This window comes from Brachycentrus maculatus, unplaced genomic scaffold, assembly GCF_059751285.1.
Source record: "Brachycentrus maculatus isolate JH-2025_06_01 unplaced genomic scaffold, ASM5975128v1 h1tg000104l, whole genome shotgun sequence".
NCBI lineage: Eukaryota > Metazoa > Arthropoda > Insecta > Trichoptera > Brachycentridae > Brachycentrus > Brachycentrus maculatus.
Window position 1 is genome coordinate 1,451,304 of NW_028280858.1, and position 19,078 is coordinate 1,470,381.

Sequence of the window (19,078 nt, forward strand, 5' to 3'; positions counted from 1 at the left end):
AATATAAGTGTAAATTTATATTTTAATTTAATAAAATATAACCCCCTATTTTTAAACATCTGAAAATCTACGGTGAAAAATATTTGAATTCTCTGCATTACAATATTATTTTAATTTAAATTGATTTTTTATTATGTAAAATGAGTTTGGTTTGAAAATTCATATTTAGAAGCTTTGATATGGTTTGGTTTACTTAGGTCAAAGATTAATAATATTTAAATTCCAACTTTCAAATATGGTTTACTATAAAAAAAAATATATGCTTCATTTTAATTAAACATCCTGCCCCGTTTCATTTATCAATTCAGAAAGTGGAAAGTGCGCATACAACGGAATAATAATTTTAAATGGCGCGAATATTGTTTTGACGTTTACCAATTGTTACCGGCAGATGTGTTATTTTTTTTACTTTTTTAATTATTTAATCAATTGATTGGAATTGATAGGAGATTAGACAATCACTTCATAGTTTATTTACTGAATAAATATAAAAGAATAATGGATACTCTTAGAGTGCGGCAAGAAATAACGATGTCTTTTAAATTGAATGGATTTTCCATACGCAAGTACGTAACCTTATTGAAACTTGTTTGAGTTTGAAATAATAATATGATGTTTAGATTTTTTATGATGGGCTACTTTTACATATTAACTTGCTTACAGAGAATCCACAACCTTTTTGTCAGAACAGTTAGCGAGCGAAACTCCAGAAGAAAGAAACAAATGGATTGACAAGATAATAAATCATATTCAAAATCAAGGTTTACTGCAGCCTGTTGTTGAAAAAGCCCACGTTGAATTAGCTTTTAAGGTAAAATAATCATAAATATTTTATTTTTATAATGACTCGTTCCTCGCAGCAATCGAAATCCTATGGAACAAAAAAAAATTGTATTACACAGAGTTATGAAGTTGTGGAATGACAGATTTATAATTATTGTAAGTGTATTATTTGTCATAAATCCTATAATAATTATTAATGTCAAAATGTATTTTTGGATTTTATTTAGATTGGCCGGACGTATGGATAATGGATAAACTGACCATTTATTTTTGTCCTCAAAACGGGACATGTGCCATTTTTTACGTAATATTATGTATATTCAAGAAAACACGTATTTTTTCAAAGGTTTTATGTATTAATAAAAAGAAAAGGAATGTTGATAAAGAAAATAAGAGGAATAAATAATATAAACACGAAAAAATTATGTTGTTTTATTATTTATATAAAGAGTCGGCGGTCTTTATGTAAATTAGTCAGTCTTTGCACATGACTCACCAGCCACCCGCTGTAGCCATATGCACCGAAATCAAGCTAGGATTTGTTCAGCAAAGTTATATGAAACGGCTATTCTACAAACTATCGTCGATTTTTCCTTTTTTTTTTTAAATTGTCACCGCGTTCATTTCGACATTCGAACATTCAAACGGGACATTTCGACGTCCTGAAACTTTACTTGGGGACAACGGGACAGGCTATTTAAAAACGGGACGGTCCCGTTGAAAACGGGACAAATGGTCACTTGAATAATGGATGATTTTATATATTGTAGATTTTATATGATAGATGAAATTACTATTTCAGGAATGTAGCAGCTCTGGAAGGGATGAAACAGAATCCATTTTTAACGTGATTAATGTGTTTGAAATTCCCAAGTTCAAGTATATCGTGGAAAGAAAGAAATTTTCCAAGGATGACGAAAATTCTTTAAAAATTAATCTCTATCCAGATCCCAAATGGAAAGCTCAATATTTAATAGACAGGTTGGTGTAACAGAATTATTATTCGATTTTTTTCTACCATCGATTGTTTTTTTTTTAATGCTGATAACATAATATAATTTGTATTTAATTTCACAAAATCATTTTGTAATACAGCGGCTAGTTGAGTCGAGTTGAGACAGTTACTCGAGCATATGCAAATATGCCAATCAAGGACTATTATTAATACATTGTTTGCGGGAAACGCTTAAAAGCGTCTTTTACATACTGTTGGTAGAGAATGGGAGACGCTTACAAGAGTTCTATTTGCTTACTTTTGGAAGAGTGCGAGAGACGCCACAAAACATTGTACTGATCGGAATTGGGTTTGCAGTTACTTGTGATTAGTATACTGAGGGTCGGGCTGCAGAGTGTCTGAATATAATTAGGGTCGGGGTTGATGAAAAACAGCCTGATAACTGGTCTATTCCAGCCAGAGAGCAACAGGATAATTTAATAAAAAAAAAATTAAATAACCTTTAAATGTCCAAGTGACTCCCAAATCTAGCTACGGTTTATGCAACACCGCCTATCATGTCCCTACTTATGCTCCAATTTTGTAAGTTTTATAGCCTATTCTTACTAACTTGTGAGTGGGTTTGCTCTTTATGTTTAAAGTTACCAAAATTTCATGTAATTCGTGACTGAAAATACTAGGCACTTGCAAAGATGGTAAGAGGACGCTCTCAAAAATTATATCGATGCTGTGTAGAGGTATCTCCTGGTTCATTCAAAATATTATTACTTACTTACTTATAACCCTTATCCGCACCTAATGGTGCATAGGGCACTGCATCAAATTGACGCAGTGTTATCTTGATCATTACTTACAAGAAGGCAAGATGATCACTCTTGCGCTTCAGGAACCAGTCCAGGGTAATATTAAATAAATATTACAGTGTTAAATCACTAGTATTTATTTTACTAGTATTAGTATTTATAAATACTATTAGTATTAGTAACTACTATTAGTATTTATAAATACTAGTGACATTCAAAATATACTAGTTGTCAATATGAAGGGATCTACCCAGAATGTCAAATTTTCTCACTTATAAAAATAATAATACAATTCTGGGTTGTTGTTTTGTTTGAAATTATTAAGTTTTGAACATGTTAAAACACGGGAAAGGTATTTCTTCCTGTCTAATCGATTGATGCTTAAGGTTGGGAAGGGTATTTTTACCTTCTGCACCGGCCTCATTTCAAAGTCAGAAAAGAAGGAATTACATATTTCATGTTAACCTTGAGTGTAAGTCCCTCTCCAAGCACAAAAGCTCAGTCTCTTTTTTGGAGAGGCACAGCGAATCTAAAACTATAAGTTTGCCATATGTATAAATGTTCAGAAATTGTGTTATGTTGTACTTAAAAATGTAACTATATTAAATAAATAAAATAAATGTTTTTATATGACCATTATGTACCAATCTCTTTAATAAGGTCTTAATTATATGTACATAATTATCAAATCCATTCGCCAGCGGTCCGCAGGCGTAAAAAACACCCGTCTGAAGTGTGTTAATAGACGACTTTTATGCCAATGCTTTTTTCTTTCATATTTGTAAAAAAAAAACAATTTTTCAGGTATACTTTGATATGGCAGAGAACTACGAGAAATAAATTGTTTGCACCAGAAACGCTACCAGGAATAAAACAAGATAAAGTGTTCAACCTTCGGATGGTGGAGTGCCTACTCAGCTCGTCCAGTCGTATCGATGAAGTTATTGTTTTAGGTACCTATTTACTATTTTATCTTAATTATTATTCTTTTTTTCTTTAAACATTTATTTGTTGACCATGTATGTATATATTGCATATAAATACATATACTGTATACATTAATTAAAAAGAAATATAAACATAAATAACTTTTTTGCAGAGACCCACAAAGCCACCTTGTGTGTCTTGTCAGTGGAGTTCTTTTTACAACATTTTTAAATTGTTTTTATCTATTTTAACCTAATATACACAAAAAAGAGAGCCATTCCTTTATTTTGCCTTTGTTACTTATTTTATTTTGACCTCTGACCTCCGTCAGCAACAAATTAAAAATGTTTGGAACGATATATTGAAGTCTTCTACTCCCATATGTATTGTTAATTCTTGGGACTATCAAACCTTCATTGTGGGTAAATCGTGTATCATGGTTGTGTACTAGAATAAATTCAAATATTTCAGATTATTATTTTTTTAATTTCGATAATTTACAACTTTTTAAAATATTTTTTTTAATTTTTAGGATTACTCACCCAATTAACAGAAGGTGTATATTATTTAGAAGACCCCACAGGATCTGTCTCATTGGATCTCTCCTCTACAAGGTTTGTAAATACAATATTTCCTCGAATTATACTTCATTTGACCAAAAAACATATTAACTAACTAACTAACCATCACGCCGCTTCTCCGCAGGGGTAGGCAGAGAGAATAGAGCGCCACACCACTCTGTCCTTGCAAACATTCTTCGCCTCTTCCACGTTCATGCATCTCCTCATACATACCCGCCGATTGTTACGACTCCTAACCTAACCACTTTCAAGTATTTGGCATACCTGATCGTGCCATGTTTTTTTCGGTCTTCCTCTGCTTCTTTTCCCGCTAACATTCGCCTCATAAATTTGTTTTACCGTTCTTTCTTCACTCATACGCTCCACATGTCCAAACCATCTCAACACACCTTTCTTAATTTTATCGATAATGCTTATCTCAGCCTTACATTCTTTCCTTATTTCATCATTCGAACATCTATCATACATCGTTTTGTTACACATTCTTCTGAGAGATCGCATTTCGACTGCATTCAGTCTACTTTCATCCTTCTTTTGCCAACTCCATGTTTCACTTCCATACATTAGAGTTGGAACCAGGACTCCGTTGTGCACTGCCAGTTTAGCTTCCGCTGATAGGTTTTTATTTGCTATAACTGATTTCAGTGCACCATTCACTTTGTTCCCAGCATTCATTCTCCTTTCTATGTCTTATCATATTTCACAAAAAACATATTTCATTCTCTAAAACAGTTTGTAACCTTTTTTATGCTGGGAACTACTATGTATTCATTTTTTCTCGTTATCAATTCCTAATACGATTCTTATAAGAATGTTAAGTTTTTTTCACATCTTATAACTTTGATTTAAAGATGCTTATTTGGGATAAGAAATTTCAATAGTTGTGCTTGAAAAAATGTGAAACCTTATAAAATATTGATTATATTTTTTATTGGAAGGGCCAAAAAAAGTAACAAAAATCCGCTTTTTATTGATTTGTAATTCAATGTTAAATTCAATGAGATGTTTCATATTGTGTATCATTGGAAATCTGTAGGTAGTAATATGTATGTAGTTATCTATTTAATTATACAAAATTTAATACTCTGACAAAAATAAAAAAATGGGAATCTCCTCTTAAACATACCAAGTTCACAATAGTTTTTGGAACTGGACAAATTTTGCTTTTCGATCGACTGTTTAGGACTTCCTTACTTTTCACCATAAATTCACAATATTTGCAAGTAGTACTTCAATCGTTTTAGCACACCTGGCCAAAAGGGGTGATATCTAGTTTTGTGATCAAATCCACAAATCGAATCAAGTAACGTTTTCTTCACCGAGTCTCAAACCGAGTAGTAAAAAATTCAGTAACAAAATCCACAGTATGGGCGTTTATCCACTACACGGAATTACATAGAATGTTACTGTCCGGCATGTCAGTTAGCGTTTTAAAACAATGATTGGCTTGGATTGGCATGTGTTTTTGTCCATACTTTTTCGGATTGGTGTGTGAACACGTTGCGCTTAAATTCGATCACCCTAAACTGTCGTAGTCGTTTTCATTTTTCAAAACCGGACTGCCCAGACGGTCAAATTCCGGGTAATGGACAATCGCCCGATGGGTTGCTACCCTACTATGGGTTATTACTATAAATGTCATGGAATCTTGATTTGGGTACTTGAAATGGTATCAAATACTAGGAGACTAGAAGGAATGTGCATTTGATTATTTATTTTTATCGATTGTTGCGTGTTATGATTGATAATCCTGAAATTATGCTTAGCATTGGTCTGTATGTTCCCGATAGTTACCTAAGACAGCGTCGCATAGATTGTTTCACATCCCTATATACGGAACCAACCTGCCAATGTTTATGCCTGTAGGAATAGCTACCGCTACGCTGAACAACATCACGCAGGATATTGATCTGTTCTATATGTACGAGGAGGTATTCCGAAGCGGGATTCTTCTACGACTTTAAGAAAAGTCTTTTGACTTACTTTGTAATTTATATTTATAACTTAAACACCTTAAATTTAAGTTTGTCATATGATGTATGTATATGTTAATTATTGAATTGAATTGAATATTTAAATACTTATTTTCGGGTCTTAGAAAGTACTAAATGCAGAGTACCGAATTTGTATTATTTCAAGCACCTCTTAGTTGGAAGATACAGCTTTTTAGTAATAATGCCAATAAAACTGATTGTATAAAAAGTTTAATAATCAAACCAATCAAATTACCTCACTCAATGTTTAATTTGGACAGATTTCATTCCGGACTGTTTACGGAAAATTGTTTCGTCCTGGCTGAAGGGTATTATGAAGATAAAGTTCTCCATGTCATGGGTCTGGTGATGCCACCTGCTGAGCCGAGAGCTACTTCTCAGTAAGTTTGGAAGGTTATTTATAATTATACAACACCATTTATATATTTATTAATGATTATTTAAAAAAAATTATTTAATTTTTTTTTTCTTTGATTATCTTATGTTACACTAATATAAACTATTATTTACACTTAATTTACATATACATATATATATATATATATATATATATATATATATATATATATATATATATATATATATATATATATATATATATATATATATATATATATATATATACATATATATATTTACATCTTCTTACAGTAAACAAAACATTTATTTTTAAATTCTTTCAGACTCTTTTCATTCTTCATACATTCAGGCATCTCATCACACATTTTCAAACCCTTATACATTAAACAATTTTGTGACTCGTTTTTTTTCAACAATGGCAGTCTTATTTTATCCTTATATCTAGTTATATGTTCATGAAAATTTTTGTCTAACACTATTTTATTCTTAAAATATTTGTGTAATTTATCGTTTAAAAATTTATATATGTATGTATAAAGATCAGCATATTTAATTTTAGTCTCTTTTTTATAGATAACCAGTTGACTTCTATCTCATTTTTTCTATATTATACATACATTCTACATTAACAATTCATTAAAATTGTAAAAGAAAATCACTTGTTTTTATACCACTTGAGTTCATTTTATTATGACACAACAAGTTTTGGAAGCTATGCTTCCATCTTCAGGTCTAAATATAATATATTTTTATATGAGTTAAAAAAACATGTGTTTTTCTTTTACAATTTCATCATGTCTTACCATAAAGTGAATGCCAAAACAATAAACAAAATAACAATTTACCATGTTTGATGGGTAGTTTTTTTTCTGTTCTAGAATCTACTATGGTAATGTGAACACATTTGGAGGATCATCAAAAACACTGTTAAAGAATTCGGAAAATCTCATACAAATAGAAAGAGAAAATGAAGATGCTATGATCGTCTTTTTATCGGATGTTTGGCTTGACAATTTAAAGGTATATACATATTTGTAGTGTTCCCCGTTCAAGTCACAGCTATATGGGAAAGGAAATTGAGTAGAATACTAGGTAGGAAAAGGTGAATAGCAGCAATGGTTAGAGCACCTGTGCTCATGCAAGCCCATGTAAGCTATATTAACACATTTCAGATGGGTTTTTTTACGCCTGCGGACCGTTTGCGAATAATTATGTACATTTAGTTAAGACTTTAACGAAGAGATAAGTATGTAATATTTATATAAAAACATTGATAATTCCTTCTTTTCTGCCTTTGAAATGAGGCCGGCGCAGAAGGTGAAAATATCCTTCCCATCCTAAAGCATCAATTGACCATGTGGGCAGAAATACCGTTTCCATTCCTTTGTTTGCGGGAAATGATTAAAAACATCTTTTACATATTATGGGCAGAAAGCGGAAGACGCTTGTAAGCGTTCTGTTTGCTTGCTGTTGGTAGAGCGTGAGAGACGCCACAAAAAATTACGTGCAGTTCGGAATTGAGTTTGCGGTAACTTGTGAGTACAGTTAGAGTTGGGATTGATCAATGAACCGCTCGACCACAGTGTGTTAACTTGCACTTTATTACCCAAGCAATACTTGAATTTAGCACAATGTTTTATCAACACACTTCAGACGGGTATTTTTACGTCTGCGAACCGCTGGCGACGGTATTTGATTTTTGTGTATCTATATACTTATAGTTTAGACCAAGGGTGGCCAATCCGCGGCCCGCCGGGTGTCTATTTGCGGCCCACTGAGCAAATACACATTTTTTACCTTTAGTGTACACAAAACCACCAAAAGAACATCGCGCATAGTTCGTATAATATCCCATATATGGGAGTATTTCACTATCCTGGCAATTTCAAGATCCTTAATTGCGTCAAGTAGTAAAGACGTTGGACTTAAGAAGAGAAGAGTAACAGAAGAACTGAGAAGTTTCTAAGGCAGATGGACTATAAACTATTTTTTCGTGGAATTCAAAACAAAACCGACATGCCTGATATGCAATGATTCTGTTTCTATCTTGAAAAACTATAACATCAAATGACATTACGAGGCTAAACATGCAAATAAGCAAAAAGTACCCAATACATCTATCTTGTTTGCTTTGAATAATAAAATAAATTTTGTTTTACGGCCCGGTAGGAAATCTCAATTCTAAAATCTGGCCCGGCGACTGAAAATGTTGGCCACCCATGGTTTAGACCTTATCAAAGAGATAGGTACATAATATGTACTCATATAAAAACATTGAATAATTCCTTCTTTTCTGATATTAAAATGAAACTGGCGCAGAAGGTAAAAATACCCTTTTTGTCCGTAAGCATCAATCAACTGAACTCGTAGGAATACCTTCCCGTCCTAAGTGTGTCAATTACCATTATTCATGTGTAACTTCTTACATTTCCTGATTAGTAATGACTTTTAGAAAGTAGTTTTACTAATTTTATATTTTTAATATTTGGCAAACTTCTCAGGTGATGTCGAAGCTGCGCTCTCTATTCTCTGGCTACAACGAGTTTCCGCCAGTGGGGTTGGTTCTGTGCGGGGAGTTCCTGTCGCAGCCGTATGGCCACGAGCAGGCGGAGCGGCTGCGCTCGGCGCTCCGCAGCCTCGCCGAGCTGCTGGCCCAGTTCCCGCGCCTGCTGGCCCTCTGCAAACTGGTGCTGGTGCCCTCCGCCTCCGACCCGGGCGCCCCCAACATACTCCCCAGGTGATATATATATATAATATGTTACTCGGGTTGTATGTTACTTTCCCCCTTCAGACTTTGATCTCGCCGATTAACGACGTTTTTATTTAATATTTTTTTTTGTGTCATTATCATTTTCATATCATAATCCATATCTGTATAAGCGCCCTTGAGGTAGTATTTTACGAAAATGGCGCTATAAACAATCATCCAAAATTATTTTTATTATAAAATGATATTTTTAGATTATTTTTTGACACCTCAATATATGTAGTTGAGAAAGAATATGGAAGTCTGGGCATTTACAGGGCTTACGACCATCATTTATTTTATATTTTGTATACTAAAAGCATTGATAATTTTGTGGTACATATATGTAGTAATAAAACACACTCCTTATCATCCATCGTTCACTTTGTATTATGTAAAGTGAACAATGGATAATACAGAGAGTGTTTTATCATTTATTTTATTTATTTAAACCCTCATCCGCACCCGATGGTGCATAGGGCACTGCATCATATAAATGCAGTATTACCATGATCGTTTAAACATGTGATCAGCCCTCCGCTTCAGGTACCAGTCCAGGGTAATATTGAATAAATATTAGAGTGAAAAGATCCCTATTATTTATTTGCATGAAATCCCTGGGAATCGAACCCGTGACCTCCAGTACGGTAGCCGAGGTGACCATCACACTACGGAGGCGGACAACCATCATATTTTAAAAGCACTCGTAAACATTGGAGGCTTAATAAAAATAAATTTAAAAACCATCTCAGGCTTGGTTAAGTGATCACTTTACAAACATGTAACATTCAACAATTCTACCCATGATTGACACGAATGTGCTACGAATTTGATCAATATATCTAGAAGTTTCCAAAATTTGAGTCATATGTAAAGAGATATTTTTAGGTTTATGAAAAATCTTTATTTATGTATTAATTTTTAAATCAAACACAGATTTTTTGAGTCTACTAAGTTGTATTTTATTAACAAAAACACATAAAAAATTAATATGTGACAATTCATTTGCCTAGTTATGGTATTTTCAAACGAATGTGAAGATCACATGGACTGACGGTCCTTATGTAGCTATACAATTCTACCTGACAGTTTTAACATGTGCAGTAATAATTTATGGGAGACAACAGTAGCCAATGGGGTATGTAGGTACGTACCCTTATATGTATTAATTTTCTGGGAAATGAAGAATTTATTGACCATAACTAGGCGAAACAATTGTCAAAATATTAATTTTTTATGTGTTTTTGTTAATAAAATACAACTTAGTAGACTCAAAAAATCTGTGTTTGATTTAAAAAATCATACATAAATTAAAATGAAGTTCTACAAATTAAACGCCAAATCAATAAATAAATAATAATAATAATAATAAAACCCTTATCCGCACCCAAATGGTGCATAGGGCACTGCGTCATATAAAGCAGTGTTATCTTGATCGTTTTTACACATGAAGGAAAGGTGATCAGCCCTCCGCTTCAGGTACCAGTCCAGGGTAATATTGAATAGATATTACAGTGGAAAATCACTTATATTTATTTGAACCCCCCTGGGAATCGAACCCGGGACCTACAGAACGGTAGCCGAGCGTGCTGACCATTACACTACGGAGGTAGACAGAAATAAAATCTTTATTATCCAAAATTGGTACTGATAGTGTTGTTATCGAAATAAGATTTGATCTTTAAACACCTCACTTTAATACATATTGGTTTTTAGTATGTAGGTGTCTCAATTTGTATATCGATTGAGATATCTACTATGCCAATATGTATTAGAATGAGGTGTTTGAAGTTCAAATTCTAATTTATCTATTTATGAATGGATAAATATCACGATGTGTGATTATTAAAAATAATAATAATAAAACCCTTATCCGCACCCCGATGGTGCATAGGGCACTGCGTCATATAAACGCAGTGTTATCTTGATCGTTTACACACGAAGGAAAGGTGATCAGCCTTCCTCTTCAGGTACCAGTCCAGGGTAGTATTGAATAAATATTACAGTGAAAAAATCACTTATATTTATTTGACCCCCCCTGGGAATCAAACCCGGAACCTCCAGAACGGTAGCCGAGCGTGCTGACCTTATTACACTACGGAGGCGGACAAAATCTGGCTGCTATCGTGGGTATACTGGCAAAAAACGTTAACTTGAAAATATGCAATTTTGACTTGCTGATGTATATTACATTAAGTTACATTTCATTAAGTTTTTCTTCGAAATAAATACTTATAAATAAAAATTAATATGAAAAATCACAAGACTATCGGTGACATTCTTATTGAAATCTGTAGAGAACTAAGGGAGATATGAAGGTTTAAACTTAAAAAATGTGAATAAAACGAAAAACGTGCGTTCATATACGTCATTACATTTCGGTCATCGAATGTTTTATGGCGTCATATGGTTTATTGTGTATGGTTTATAGAGCTGTAATAGTAGTAGTGTGGATTGTTTGTTTACCACTTACTACCATTTGTGTTATACAAATATGAGGGGAGGATTAGGTGGGGGGTGGGAGTGTGGACCATAGACATCAACAAATAGAGCCGCCAATAATTTAGCAATGACACCAACATTAAAATAACTCCATCGTCTCTGTGACATCATTATTTGCCAACTTACAAAAATAACGTTTTTTCAGGCAAATCACACAAGGGGTTGAATTTGTTTATTTGTGAATATTATTGACGAATCCGAACTTTGAGGATAAGGATGTGTATTGAACATTTTTAGCTAACTAAAAATAACAATTTTCTTTTCAGGCCACCTCTGCCGCAATTTGTGACTGAGGAGATCACGTCCAGGTTAGGATCCAGTGTAGTATTCGCCAGCAACCCGTGCCGCATCCAGTACTGCTCTCAAGAGCTGGTGGTCCTCCGGCACGATCTGGTCACCAAGATGTGCCGCAACTCCGTTCATTTTCCAGAGTCTGGAGATATTCCTGACCATGTAAGTGATAAAATTGTAAATTGATTGGCTCAACACAGAATATCCCAACAAGTTAGTCAGGGATTTAATGCTTTTGTACTTAATATTAAGACCAAAACTAACTAACTGTGGGGTTAGCTAGAGAGAATGACACCACACCAATCTGTCTTTACAAACAATCTTTGCCTCTTCCACATTCATGCATCTCCTCATATTATTCCGGCTTTGATCACTTTCAAGTATTTGAAATACTTGATCATGCCAAGTTTTTCTCTGCTCCTCTACTAACCACATCCGCTTCATAAATTTGTTTTGCTATTCATTCTTCACCCATTCGATTCACATGCCCAAACCATCTCAGCACACCTTTCTTAACACAATAAGGACGGGAAGGGTATTTTTACCTTCAGCGCCAGCCTCATTTCAAAGTCAGAAAATAAGGAATTATTTAATGTTTCATAAAAATATTATGCACCAATCTCTTGTCAAGGTCTTAACTCGGTAGTGTAATGGCAAAAGGGTATATCTGTCAATTTTTTTTATTTTCTAAGTCTGTTCCACAAAATGTATAAAATAGTGTATTAAAATAATACACTATTTTATACATTTTGTGCTATATCCTTTTGCCATAATCTGGAAAAAGGATATAAGGTAAGTGTCTATAATACTGACCTAGTTTTTGTCTTAAGCCGGTCCATATTTTTAAAATATTTATTTAATATTAAAACGGCTTGATAATTTTTTAAATTTATTTTTATTTTTTAATGGGATAGTTTTATCCTTACAAAGTTAAAAAAATAATAGTCAAAAGTCAAGTGCATATATTAAAATCCACGCAATAAACAGTTAAAGGCTTTGTATTCAATACTGACCTATTCGAAATGGATTATTTCATAATACTGACCGCTGTTGCCCCTATTACTGACTATGAGTGAAAAAGACAACTCAATTCATATTTTAATATATTTTACCATATGTAAACTGGAGTAAGATATAAGTATTTGTAATGGAAATAAATGTAAAAGTAAGTACTTATGTGACAATTTATTATTTATTAAAAAAAACATATTGGTTAAACAAAATGTATTGTTAATGTATTTTTTTAAGCTCACTATAAATAAGTAATTCTGGAATGGAATAATTTCCTCTAGCATTTAGTCACACCGGTTCTGGAATTGTTTTTATGATTCCTTCTGAAGTATACTATATAGTATCCTGTTTTTCTGGCACTTCCAGTTCAGGCATACCACGACCTTGATCAAAGCGGAACCATCCTTTTTGGGATTTATTACAATTCCTAAAAAATTCCCCTTCCTACTTTACAATACAGGACTCATTTTATTTTAGTTTTTACGAGGAAGATTTTTTGAAGACCCTTGGTGATTTTCAGTTTTTTTTTCTTCTTTTCTGCCACTTTATCTTCTGGCACACAGAGACTGCTTAACCTTTCCTGTCCAGAGTAAAAAAAAACAATCCGCGGGTTCCGAAGGGGGTACTGGCAATACCCCAAGTAAAATGCTAAAAATACAGGTTTTTCACAAATTCGACTTATGTCAAAATGTTTATCATGCTATTGTTATTCTATTTTTTCCATTTAAATTTGAATTTTCTGCAATAAACAATAATTTTCAAAAAAACATAGTTGTGAAAAAGTTCTCTGCGGAAATGACATTCAATTCCGCCCAATGTTTAAGCATCACTGGACACTAGGCGCTTCGGCCGGAAACGATGCAAGCGAGAGGGGGTGAGGAGAGAAAGAGAGAGAGAGAAGCATACTACTCGGTACATACTAGCGGGTTTCTAATTTGTCGTATATTATGGTGAAAAAAAAAACAAAGAATGGTAAAAAAATCAGATAGCGAGAAACAATACAAAAATGACATTACGTTGTATGAACAGTTTGGACTTGGGTTTGGGAATATCTGTCCATCTGTAGCCTGATTTGGAAGTGAACAAATTTTCTTCATTTCTACTGTTGTCTACCATATGTACGGGCTTGACGCTGTTAGAGTCAGATTCATCAAGTTCTTGGATTATATAGTTATCTGAGTCGGCGTCGGAAGCATAATCTTTATTTTCTAACCCTAAATGGAATTCATCATCACTTATATACATACATCAGTGTCCGTATAGCTCAGAAGTTGCTCAATCATATCATCTGTCAATTATTTTCCACTCATTGTTAGGGTAAAGTAAATATTAAAATTATGACAATTTAATTAGTGTAAAAAGGTAGATATTTATAAAATAAATATGAAAATGCAATTGCACCAAGAAATTTCAGTAGATAATTTAAATTAATAATAATTCTTATTAGAAACGAAAAAAAACACTCTGTATTTGCCAAATAACGCTCGCGTATCGAGAACACGATTCACACGCGTGCAAATTTGGGGATCTACCGCCGATGGTTAAACTGTGGAGATAGATACAGCGCTAGTAAAGAAATTGATATCCCCTTCGGAACGGGACAGTTAAACGCTGTTAGAACATTTAAGATCGTGGGATTTGGAGGTTTACAAGGAGTAACCTCATTTGGGTGTGCAACATTAGAGCATGATTGTAGTGTGCCTGATATGTATATACATATATATATATATATACATATATATATATATATATATATATATATATATATATATATATATATATATATATATACATACATATATATATATATATATATATATATATATATATATATATATATATATATATATATATATATATATATATATATATATATATATTTATATTTATATTCTACTAACCCTTATCTGCACCCGATGGTGCACTGTATCTGCACTGATGTTGTATTGACGCAGTGTTATCTCGATAGTTACTTACATGAAGGCAAGGTGATCACTCATGCGAGTATAGTGGAATCAGTTTATGTTTGATAATAAACAAAGTTTTTTTTGTTGATATTATGTTAAAAAAGAAAAAATAAATTGTATTTTAACATAAGAAAAATCACAAAAAGATGGCTCAGAACGAAACTCCTTTTCTGAAATAGTATGTGTTTATAATACTGATCTAGATTCGTTTCTATTACTGACCGCTGAAACTATTTATTATAATTATAAAACCAAGCAAAAATATATAGGTCAGAATTAGGCCCCCATAATCCAAAAACTGTATGCTATCCAAAGCACGCAAGAAATTTACGTATTTAAGAATTTTCACAAATTTATGTAAACTTTAAAAATGCTCTCGTCTTACTCATTACTGACCTATAGGTCAGTAAAGGAAACTAATGAAATTTCGGGTGAATGTAATACTGACAACTTTTATTTTATAAATGTATTGTATTAATCATATGGTTATTTCACAAATACTTTGTTTTTTGTAAATTCAATACACTAAACTAACTAACACATATAAAATATTAGTAAATATCAATCATATAAAAATAATACACCTTTAAAATAAAACTTGAAAGATTAGGCTTGTCTGTTAAGGATTTTCCGTGTGCGCGCGCTACTTGCCAGATGTCCAAACTATAACTGATATTTCAAATATGAAAAATCAAAATATTGACTGTAAAACATTGTCATCACATAACACAAGCATGGCTGCAGTGTTGGTAATATTAAAAATTAGTAATAATTGAACCAGTGTCTTATTATCTGTTGTTTCTTTGAAATAGATCAGCAATAGGGGCTAGGTCAGTTTTATAGACACTTACCTTAGCTGTAGTTGCAATACTTATTTACTTTTATTGAGATATGTACATATAAAAATACATAAAACAAATGAGTTATTTAATTTCACAAGTTTGTTTTTACTCTCCTGTAAAATTTGATCTGAGACAGACCAAATTTTACACTACCGAACTAATTGTACACAATTCGCTCACTCCTTTCAAGAACGTCATAAATCAAAAAACTTGATTTTCCAGGAGAACGTTTTTAATGTTTAAAAATAAAATACAATGTATCAAAAATAAATTTCAAGCCACTTATTGAACTTTTTACTGTGCAACAGATGTTTTTAGGTAAAACCTGAAGGTTTTTTCTCCATTTGAAAAATATTTAGTATTTAAAATAATAATAATTAAACAATACCTTTTCTTCAAAATGCAAAAACATTTTCTGCCCTATAGCGGGTAAATATTAAGTTAAAAATATGCCTCTTTTGCTAGGATATAGTACATTTTCAGGGCATCCTGAAAACATGCACAACTGAAAATTGACGATTTTTGATTTATGACGTTCTTGAAAGGAGTGAGCGAATTGTCAAATTCTGTCGCCAGTGGTCCGCAAGCGTAAAAAACACCAATCCGAAATGTGTTAATTTAATAAAAAGTCAAATGAAAAATAACAATTTGCACTTCATTCATTATTGTTCAGATCATTGCTGTACATATTAAAAATGATAATCTTCATTATTCCTGTATTGTGCATGAATCTTAATCTGTTTTAACCATTTGATTTTGCAGTTAACCAAGACGCTCCTGAGTCAGTGCACCCTCGCGCCCCTCCCCTTGGGGGTCCAGCCCGTGTTCTGGCAACACGCGGACGCCCTCGGCCTTTACCCCATGCCTGACGTTGTGGTCATAGCCGACCACTTCCAGCCCTTCTCCCGGTCCCACCAGAACTGTCACTTTGTCAACCCGGTAAGTACTATGTGTCACCTTTATACGTATGCACTTTACCAGGCGATTAATGCTATCCATACACTCTGGATTATTTAGGACTAACAGTATGGTAGAGCAGGCAAGAACACGGAATATGCTTGCCACTTATGACAATAAATAAAAAAAATTGTGATAGCTAATGTCTATTTTAATAGAGGTGGTAATTTTAATAATTTGAATAGGATTTTTTTTCAGAAATGTTAATTTGAGATTTGATTATTTTTATAAACAAGTAAATTACAATTCATTGCTCTACGGGTTCTCTTTATTAACACATTGTTGTCAGATATTTTTTTCATCAACCCCGACACTAATTATTCTCAGTCTGCCGCCCGACCCTCAGTATATTAATCATAAGTAACCGCACACCCAATTCCGATCTGTACAATGTTTTTTGGAGTCTCTCGAGCTCTACCAAAAGTAAGCAGATAGAACATTTATAAGCGTTTCCTGCAAACAATGTGTAAAGGTAACTTGGTAGATATTTGCGTAAAATTATTGATAAAACTTTACTTGGAATATATGGGAGTAAGTAAAATAAAAACCATCATATTGCCAGCCATTTTAAAAGGCCGCAAGAATTAAATTTAAAAAATGTGCAAATGTATAAATAATTCTTAATTGATTTATTTCCGTTTCATTGATTTATGCATTTACGGTGACATTTAGCCTCCAACAACAATTTTAATTTAGATTTTGTATGGTTTTCAGGGTTCATTCCCCAGGACGGAGTATTCCTTCAAAGTGTACATGCCGGCTAGCAGAACATTCGAGGATTCACAGATTCCAGAAGACTGAATATTCTAAAATGTAAACTGTTCTAACTGTAATTATTTCGCACCTTAACTTTTTAAATAAAAAGTTTTGTATATTTATGTAAAGATTAAAAATAATAAATTTTTCTTAGTAAGTAAAGACATATTTCGACGTGCCCTACGTAAAGTGCTCTAACTACATTTTTGTCAATTTTGAGATATTTGGTGTACATTATCAACAGATCATTATCTACAAATATAAATAAACAAGAAATATATATATAAATTAATTTTCAGGCGTATAAGACGCTATCTACATCGAATTTTCGAAAGGAACTGTACTCCTAAAACGCTTACTACTTAATTTTGACAAAGCATAAAGTTTTAAAACGATTTAATAGATTATTTTATCGTGTTTTTGAATGTATAATACTAGTTTAGAATTTCTGATAAAACTGTCAATTTATAAAAAAAAATATGTTGAAAAAATCTTCTAAGCTCTCTCCTATAAAGTAACAGATTTGCAGATAGATTACTTTACGTAGGGGCCTTCGATTCGTAACTCCTTATCTATCTTCGCAACTGAATTAGTACTTGATCAACTCGCTTTCACATAATTTAGGATCAAGATGATGCTGCATTATTTTATACACCACCTCAGTGAATTTTACATGTGACAGGTCGTAAGCTCTGCAAATACGCAGTCTTCCATATTCTTATTCATCTATGTTGAGATAAGTAGGTAAAACCCAGATTTGTGAACAAAGATTTTGACGCAGTCGTAATATTGTGACCAAAAATATTACAATAATCTTGGAAAGTTGCAAATAGTGGGTTATGTTAATATAATTGAAGTTTATGACTTATGGATCTCTAAGTTTTTGTTTTTATAACTCTTAGTATTGTTGGAGGAGATAATGGTATGCGCGTGAGGAGAATGGAACCATCTAGACTCCCCCCCACACTGCACTGTACGGCCAACCCCAAGGTAGACGACTTCTGGGCAGACCACCAAAAAGATAGATCGACATCGCAGGAGCCTAATTCTTCTTAAAAACAATAGATTGCTACACCAAGCAGAAGAAGTATTGTTGTATATTCAGGTGTAAATAAAAGACATTTGTATTTATGAAATAATATTTATTTTTTTACTTCAATTGTCCAGGCAACTGAAATTATTAGTAAATTACAGTAAAACTTTTTTAATTCAAACATTATAGGTTGTCTTCAACATATTACATAAGAATCTTAAACTAAAAATCTCTTTCATTCCAACTTGCGTATTGTTAAAAATTTGTTTCAAAACAAGTGAAGATTTGAACAAAACAAGTTTTACCATTTACTATTCAATATAATTTTTACAAAATAATTTTAGACATACATAGGTAATTATAATTATATAAAACGACTTACAAATTCCATCAAAATTAATATTGAAAGACAGCTAAATTATTTACATTTAAGTCTCGCAATTAAAAAAAAAACTATGCACAAAGCTATGCTTAGGAACATGCCGATTGCTAATGCAAAGGTTGGATGCATTTAGTGTGGTTACGAGTTATACAATAATAAATAATATATTAAGCCTGGGATACATACAA

At 32.6% G+C, this 19,078-nt stretch overlaps 2 protein-coding genes across 2 annotated transcripts in view; both read left to right on the forward strand.

Annotated features, from left to right (window-relative positions):
* Positions 1-19,078, forward strand: part of LOC148310225 (iron-sulfur cluster assembly 2 homolog, mitochondrial) — a 221,700-nt gene that overhangs the window by 133,200 nt on the left and 69,422 nt on the right. Inside the window, exon 3 of the transcript XR_015837426.1 lies at positions 5,736-5,853. The gene's annotated coding sequence lies outside the window, so the exon portion shown is untranslated. The remainder of the gene's footprint in view (positions 1-5,735; positions 5,854-19,078) is intronic.
* On the forward strand, positions 368-18,439 carry PolE2 (DNA polymerase epsilon subunit 2). Its single transcript, XM_088258859.1, has 12 exons — positions 368-566; positions 664-811; positions 1,586-1,764; positions 3,346-3,494; positions 4,001-4,082; positions 6,304-6,423; positions 7,282-7,423; positions 8,905-9,140; positions 11,918-12,104; positions 16,525-16,701; positions 17,434-17,532; positions 18,378-18,439. Exons 1-11 carry the CDS (start codon positions 499-501, stop codon positions 17,518-17,520), a joined length of 1,575 nt encoding a protein of 524 aa, XP_088114985.1. The 5' UTR covers positions 368-498; the 3' UTR covers positions 17,521-17,532; positions 18,378-18,439.

Bases quoted from the DNA above. Each gene is read 5' to 3' on its own strand.
- PolE2 (XM_088258859.1), top strand. From the start codon at position 499: ATGGATACTCTTAGAGTGCGGCAAGAAATAACGATGTCTTTTAAATTG. The intron at 567-663 runs GTACGTAACCTT...ACTTGCTTACAG, and splicing joins AATGGATTTTCCATACGCAA to AGAATCCACAACCTTTTTGT. The intron at 3,495-4,000 runs GTACCTATTTAC...TTTAATTTTTAG, and splicing joins CGATGAAGTTATTGTTTTAG to GATTACTCACCCAATTAACA.